This window comes from Entelurus aequoreus, linkage group LG02, assembly GCF_033978785.1.
Source record: "Entelurus aequoreus isolate RoL-2023_Sb linkage group LG02, RoL_Eaeq_v1.1, whole genome shotgun sequence".
NCBI lineage: Eukaryota > Metazoa > Chordata > Actinopteri > Syngnathiformes > Syngnathidae > Entelurus > Entelurus aequoreus.
This window is the reverse complement of record NC_084732.1, coordinates 56,378,415-56,385,733: the sequence shown is the minus strand read 5'-3', so window position 1 is coordinate 56,385,733 and position 7,319 is coordinate 56,378,415. Positions and strand designations below refer to the sequence as shown.

Below are 7,319 nucleotides of genomic sequence, written 5' to 3'. Positions count from 1 at the left end.
CCACTTGCTGAAGTTCATGTACATATGAGTATATCTGAAAGAACAAGAGGATCATGGCCACAAATACTTGACATTAAAGTTCCAAAGACACAGGACAATAAATAGCATGTTACATCACAGGTACAGGCTGTTCCCAGGTTCTTAAAGATTATCCCTGATATCATCCCCGCATCAACACAATAGCAGCTTTGTTTCACCAGTGCACTATATAAAGGACATGACTGAGGGGGGGGGGGGGCACAGAACAGGGAGTGCAAAAAGAAAGAGAACCTTTCTCTTTGTTTTGCACATCTTTCTTCACGCCGACTCTCCAACCTTCTGGAAACAGAAATTTCCAAACAACACAGCGGTGAGTTTGATATATGTGTACATATACTGTAGATATTTACTAGGGTTGTCCTGATACAGCTTTTTCACTTCCGATACGCTCACGACATTGCAGCTGTGACAATTGTCTGATATTAAAAATTGATCAGATACGATACGAGTATCTATAGCAGTGGTCACAAACTTTTTCGAGCTCATGATCCCTGGTCTCAGCCATGAACCAAGGCAAGATGTACCCCTACACCGTCTATATATATATATATATATATATATATATATATCAGTGGCGTGCGGTAAGGTTAATGTCTGGTGAGGCACTGCATCATCAGTCAGATTTACAAACATATGAACCCTAAATAGTATCTTGCGGTGAGGTTAATGTCTGGTGAGGCACTGCATCATCAGTCAGATTTACAAACATGTGAACCCTAAATAGTATCTTATTCACCATGTGATTGGCAGCAGTTAACGGGTTATGTTTAAAAGCTCATACCAGCATTCTTTACACAACTGTAGCACACGAAAAAGCACATTTAATAAAAAAAAGCATTATTATGGTCTTACCTTTCTTGCTGGACAGCCTTTGCGTGTGTACCACGCCGTTTGAAAAGAACGGGTCTTCTGTCCCGAAGTCAAAAGCAAACCTTTTAGCTCCGGCGTTGGTATACCTTTAATTATTACCTCTTGCTTCCATTGAAAGTCCAGTTTAGAAAACTGTTTTATTTTACATATGTAATCCTCCATGTTTTTAATAAAAGTCCAGGCTAGAGGAAATAAACAATCGCTTGCAAACTTTTTTTTATTTTATTTTTTCTCTTCTGCGGCCGAGGAATGATCTCTGGGATCACTACCGCCCTCTACCACCAGGAGGCCGGATTACTGCGAGCCTCAACCAGTACGTCTTTTGCAGCAGATTTATGAATGCTCAGCACAAGAAATACGTTACACACATACAGTTTTTGACAAAATACACTGTACATTATATACCTCAGCTAACTAAACTATGCCATAGTTTAGTTAGCTGATTTAATTCATATAGAACTGTTATGACAATTTGGAAAGTTTTTGGGGTTTTTTAATGATGCAAATGTATTGAAGAAAATGTTTTACATAAACATCACATAAACAGTACATAAATATTCATCAATTGATCAATTAATTTTTTTAATTCACCTTTAGCAGCAATTACATCGTCAAGTCTTTTTGAATATGATGCCACAAGCTTGGCACACCTATCTTTGAGCAGTTTCGTCCATTTCTCTTTGCAGCACTTCTCAAGCTCCATCAGGTTGGATGAGAATTAAGCGTTGGTTTTCATCCAGGATGTCTCTGTACATTGCTGCATTCATATTGGTGTAGTCAGGGAGGTGACCAAGAACCTGATGGTCACTCTGTCAGAGCTACAGCATTCATCTGCAGAAATAGGAGAACATTCCAAAAGGACAACCATAAGTGCAGCAAACCACCAATCAGCCCTGTATGGTAGAGTGACCAGACGGAAGCCATTTCTGAGTAAATAGTTTGCCAAAATGCACCTGAAAGACTCTCAGAACATGGGAAACAAAATTCTCCGGTCTGATGAGACAAAGATTGAACTCTGTGGCGTGAATGCCAGGCGTCATGTTTGGAGGAAACCAGGCAGCGCTCATCACCAGGCCAATACCATCCCTATAGTGAAGCATTGCGGTGGCAGCATCACGCGAGGGGAATGTTTTTCAGCGACAAGAACTGGGACACTAGTCAGGATAGAGGGAAAGATAAATGCAGCAATGTACAGAGACATCGTAGGTGAAAACCAATGCTTCACATACAACCTGATGGATCTTGAGAGGTGCTGTAAAAAGGAATGGGCCAAGAGGAATTGGCCAAACTGCCCAAAGGTAGGTGTGCCAAGCTTGTGGCATCGTATTCAAAAATACTTGAGGCTGTAATTCAGGGGTTTCAAACTCAATTTACCTAGGGGCCACTGGATGCAGAAACTAGGTGAGGCTGGGCCGCAATAAAAGATTTCTTTAAAAAATCTAACATGCACTTTTTTATGAATTCACCTTCTTTGAATGGCTTTCCCGCCCTTGCAACATACTTGCCAACCCTCCCGATTTTTCCGGGGGACTCCCGAATTTCAGGGGGGGGTGTTTGGTGGTAGCGGGGGTGTATATTGTAGGCCGGAAGAGTCAGGTTGCAAGGTGTTCTGGGTATTTGTTCTGTTGTGTTTATGTTGTGTTACGGTGCGGATGTTCTCCCGAAATGTGTTTGTCATTCTTGTTTGGTGTGGGTTCACAGTGTGGCGCATATTAGTAACAGTGTTAAAGTTGTTTATACGGCTACCCTCCGTGTGACCTGTGTGGCTGATGATCAACTATGTCTTGCAGTCACTCATGTGAGTGTGTAGAATAGCCAAGTACATCACGTGACATTGCTGGCACGCTGTTAGTACAGGCTGTAGAGGGCGCTAAAAGCAGTGCCATCACGACATGTCCTTAATGTTGTGGTTAGGGTGAAATGAGGCTCTGAAATTCAGAAGTCTCCCAGGAGGGTCGGCAAGTATGATACTGTCAAGCGCCATTCATATAAAACTCGCGGGCCGCACTAACGTCAAATTTTCATATTAAGGTGCGGGCCGCAAAATAACGTCTCACGGGCCGCAATTGGCCCGCGGGCCGCGTGTCTGAGACCCCTGCTGTAATTGCTGCCAAAGGTGCATCAACAAAGTATTTAGCAAAGGCTGTGCATACTGATGTACATGTTTTTTGTTTAGTTTTTGTACTTTTAATACATTTGCAAAATAAAAATTTAAAAATCACATTGTCATTATGGGTTATTGTCTGTAAAATTTTGAGGACAAAAATGAATTTATTCCATTTGGAATAAGGCTGTAAGATAACAAAATGGAGAAAAACTGAAGCACTGTGAATACTTTCTGGATGCACTTTATATTGTAGAGATTTACCCAAAGAGCTTTGCACAAGCTTTGCATATTGTCGTCCAACGCTGTTGTCAGTAAGTTTCCTCTTTTTCTTTATCCTCTTGTTGTGGAGCAGACTGGCTCGTACATGCACATGCATCATCTGCTGATGCCATTTCTAATATAAAGTAGCGTATAATTCAAACTAGAGTTGTCCCGATACTAATAATTTGGTACCAGTACCAAAATAAAAATATAAATTAAAAGGCATTAAACACATTGTGTTTTTCTTGTTGCACTCAGAGAACAATTTACAATTTTCCATATTACATATAGTCTGCCATAATCAAGGATTAGATTAGAATATAATAAAAATCTTAATTGACGTGGTAATTGAAATGTTTCATGATTTATGGTTGCCACACCTGGTCTGTGCTTTAAGAAAAATACAATTATTATTAAGTATTAAAAACAAAAACTATGGCTAAATGTACACAGATAAGCCTTGTAGCAGGTAAAACACACTTTGTTAAAGATAGCAATTTGTTACCAAATTCAGTCATTTTATTTGCAGTAGTTAACTTTAGTTGGGTGGTCCTAACTCTAATATTTGGCATCAAGCCAAGCAGCTGTGTGCGCGTCTACGCATCTAAATGTTATGTATCTACATGTTATAAATCTACATGTGCACAACAGGGGGGGGACTGGTTAACATATGAGAGTAGTGTGTGTGTTTGTGAGAATGTCAACGTGTTGGATGAGTGACGTCAGTGAGTGAGTGGGCGAGCAAAGAGAGAGAGAGAGAGAGTTAGTGCTGCAATGCGCACTAAAGTGACGAATAAGTCTGGTTGTGTCCTGCCAAACTAATAATAAAGCAACCAGATTGTCACAAATCAGCGGCCTCGTCATTCTGACCTGAAAGCAGAGTTTAGCAGACCCATTGGCGGGTAAAGTGAACGATGTTACCCCCGACGAAAACATCGACCCTGAAGGAAATGTCATTATTACATTATACATTATTATCTGTCACTATTTAAACTCCTTGTACAGATCTGAATGATTATTATTTAAATGTTTACCTAAGTTTGTAGCAAAGGTGGTAATACAAATCGCCACATTTGGCGAGGTATGTTTTAAAGCATTGCTTCCTTGTTTAAAGCGCCACCTTTATCGTTAGTTTTGAAGCCCAAATACCTCCATATTGCGCTCCACGCACACTCTTTATTAACCATTAGAATTGTCCTTTTTTGCCATTCTTCCTCTCCAAGATGTTATTGCTTGTAATTGCTTGCTTGTTATTGCTTGTATGCACCTTGTGTTGCATTTTGACACACTCAACATCATGCGCCTCGGCTCTGTAGTCATCGCTGCAGACTTTTCAAAGGCAGTTTAGTACCGATTTCAGTCAGTTAGTATCGCGGGGCTTTATTAGTACCGGTAAACCAAACAACCCTAGTTCGAATTTATATCCGTCAGTAGACTTGATATGGTAGTGCTAAAACTATAACATGACTAGTGACTACCGGGCAGAAGACGCAGTCAAAGTGGAGGCACGTGGATAAAATCACCCACAAAACGGCACATCCTGAACAGCCGGTCAGAAAGGCTGTCTGTAAAACATAATCAATGCAAAATTTTTAACAACGAATCACTATTACAAGGTAGTGTTTTAATTGTAGAAAAAAAAACATAATATGACCCTTTTAAAACAAGTACAAAAAAGAAAACAAAAGAGATCTGCATTTTACTTCTGATAAATTGTCCATCCTTCAGATGGAAGTGTAGTGGTTCATGTAGCTGACTTTCAAAGCATCTGGTAATGGCTTGTATTAATTAGGTGGTTTGTAAATGGATCCTTCTGTCATCATTTACAGTACTTAGTGGTCAGGTTTTCCTTGAAGGTTAATTTTTTTAGCAACACTTAAGCTACCCTGCTATTTTTTTTCTGGAAAAATCGCCAGTGCCTTACTTTTGTTGCACTTTTTTGCGCTCCTAGAAATGAACGCAGCAACAGTGGCATCAGTGGAGGGTCCCAAAGCCAGCCCCAAAGACTTTAAGAAAGAGACCAGGCAGTTTAAAAGCAAGGCTCCCAAAGCTGGACAGAAGGGGTAAGTTGTGTACATTACACTTTCCATTGTCAACATCCATCCATCCATTTTCTACTGCTTGTCCACGACAAATAAAAATGCTATCATCTTAGATTTGAGGATATCCCTGGGATGGAGGGAAGTGGAGGTAAACAACTAAAGCACAAACAATACTGTAAAGTAAACATTAGCTCCACTGGTTGAAATGGTTTTGTTTGCTTCTTTCCTGTTACTACAGATGCAGCAGTGATCTGCCCCTGGGAGGCTTTTGGCGACATGGATCTACGTGACCTGGCCCAGTTTGGCATTGTCTAGACAAGGACTTTTCTAAGAGAAAATGATATGGTCACAACAATACATTAATTGCACAGTCAAGTTAGCTTCAAAAAGATCTTCTCTCAAGCTGCGGCGCCTTCAATGGAGTTGTCCGGCCTTTCTTCACACTTCGAAATCCTCTAGTCCAGACTACAAAAACAGTACACATAACGGTAATGGCTTGTAGTCCTCTTCAGCTGATGGGGAAGAGCTGGTTGTTAAATGGACACAATTGTTCTGAGATGGCGAGAGCAAAAATAACTTTTCCTGTTGTTGACCACAAGTGAAAGTTTAAGCACTTCCTTGGTCTCTGCTATATAGTTTGAGGTTAATGTGAGGTTAATGTACTGCTGCTTGGGTTTCCCAACATGGATGATGGAAGTGCAGTTGAAAGCTAACTTATAAGAAAGTAATATCATTGTGAATTTCTCTTGGAGATGAATAAAGAGTCTATTTGAATGTCTTTGTTTTTTTGGGGGGGAGGCATATTTTCAGTTTTATATTGAAAAAAAAGTGGTTTAGGTTAGTTAATTTCCAGCATGCATTTTAGTCCAGCACAGAATCATGTTAACAGTTCAAACAATTCAACATGTACCATACAAGGCGAACTGCCCAAACGGTGGCAGGTAATTGGAATATGATATATTTCGCCTAGAAATCCCTCCAAAAACATTAAAAACCTCTAACAACATCTTATAGACATGCTGTAAGTATGCATTTAATATAGTAACAGTCACTTTCATGATAACATGTTATCTTTACCATATTTTGGACATTTTAAGCATTACCCTAACTTATTTTCTGGGTGCAGATATTACAGAGTGCATAGCAACTATTGTTATTTCCGTCAACAAACAACTACTTCAAATCATGGCAGAATTAGTGAGAGCCAATGACGACGACGACTTATGGACAAATGATCAAAAACTTGTTTTCTTTAACCTGAATATACCGAGGATGAGCTGCAAGTTTTAGGAGCTGAGTGATAATGATTTCCCCATTGTGGTATAAATAAATGTCTTATTATATCCTATCCTGTCTTAGTGCTAAGTGCTAAACAAGAAATGCTGCGTATGTCACAGTCACCAAGCTACTTGAGGTGATGACGTAAGGGTAAGGGTGTTTTCCACTACTATGTGGAAGTAGTGGTGATGGAAACTTCTTCCATCTCTTTTAGGGACTGTGAAGTCTGAGTTTATCTCACAGGGTCCTCGGCTAAGTAATTTGGTTCTTAGTCCATTCATCCATCCATCTTCTTCCGCTTATCCGAGGTCGGGTCGCGGGGGCAGCAGCCTAAGCAGGGAAGCCCAGACTTTCCTCTCCCCAGCCACATCGTCCAGCTCCTCCCAGGGGATCCAGAGGCGTTCCCAGGCCAGCCGGGAGACAGTCTTCCCAACGTGTCCTGGGTCTTCCCCGTGGCCTCCTACCGGTTGGATGTGCCCAAAACACCTCCCTAGGGAGGTGTTCGGGTGGCATCCTGACCAGATGCCCGAACCACCTCACCTGGCTCCTCTCGATGTAGAGGAGCAGCGGCTTTACTTTGAGCTCCCCCCAGATGGCAGAGCTTCTCACCCTATCTCTAAGGGAGAGACCCGCCACCCGGCGGAGGAAACTCATTTCAGCCGCTTGTACCCGTGATCTTGTCCTTTCGGTCATAACCCAAAGCTCATGACCATAGGTGAGGA

General features: G+C 41.1%; 1 protein-coding gene across 1 annotated transcript; it reads left to right on the top strand.

Moving 5' to 3' along the window:
- Nucleotides 1-233: 233 nt before the first annotated feature.
- Nucleotides 234-6,112, top strand: LOC133635974 (retinal cone rhodopsin-sensitive cGMP 3',5'-cyclic phosphodiesterase subunit gamma-like). The gene is made up of 5 exons (XM_062029516.1): nucleotides 234-349; nucleotides 1,157-1,222; nucleotides 5,229-5,340; nucleotides 5,433-5,467; nucleotides 5,558-6,112. Exons 2-5 carry the CDS (start codon nucleotides 1,159-1,161, stop codon nucleotides 5,632-5,634), a joined length of 288 nt encoding a protein of 95 aa, XP_061885500.1. The 5' UTR covers nucleotides 234-349; nucleotides 1,157-1,158; the 3' UTR covers nucleotides 5,635-6,112.
- The last annotated feature ends 1,207 nt before the right edge of the window (nucleotides 6,113-7,319 follow it).

Bases quoted from the DNA above. Each gene is read 5' to 3' on its own strand.
- LOC133635974 (XM_062029516.1), top strand. From the start codon at position 1,159: ATGATCTCTGGGATCACTACCGCCCTCTACCACCAGGAGGCCGGATTA. The intron at 1,223-5,228 runs GTACGTCTTTTG...TTGCGCTCCTAG, and splicing joins ATTACTGCGAGCCTCAACCA to AAATGAACGCAGCAACAGTG. The intron at 5,341-5,432 runs GTAAGTTGTGTA...CTATCATCTTAG, and splicing joins CCCAAAGCTGGACAGAAGGG to ATTTGAGGATATCCCTGGGA.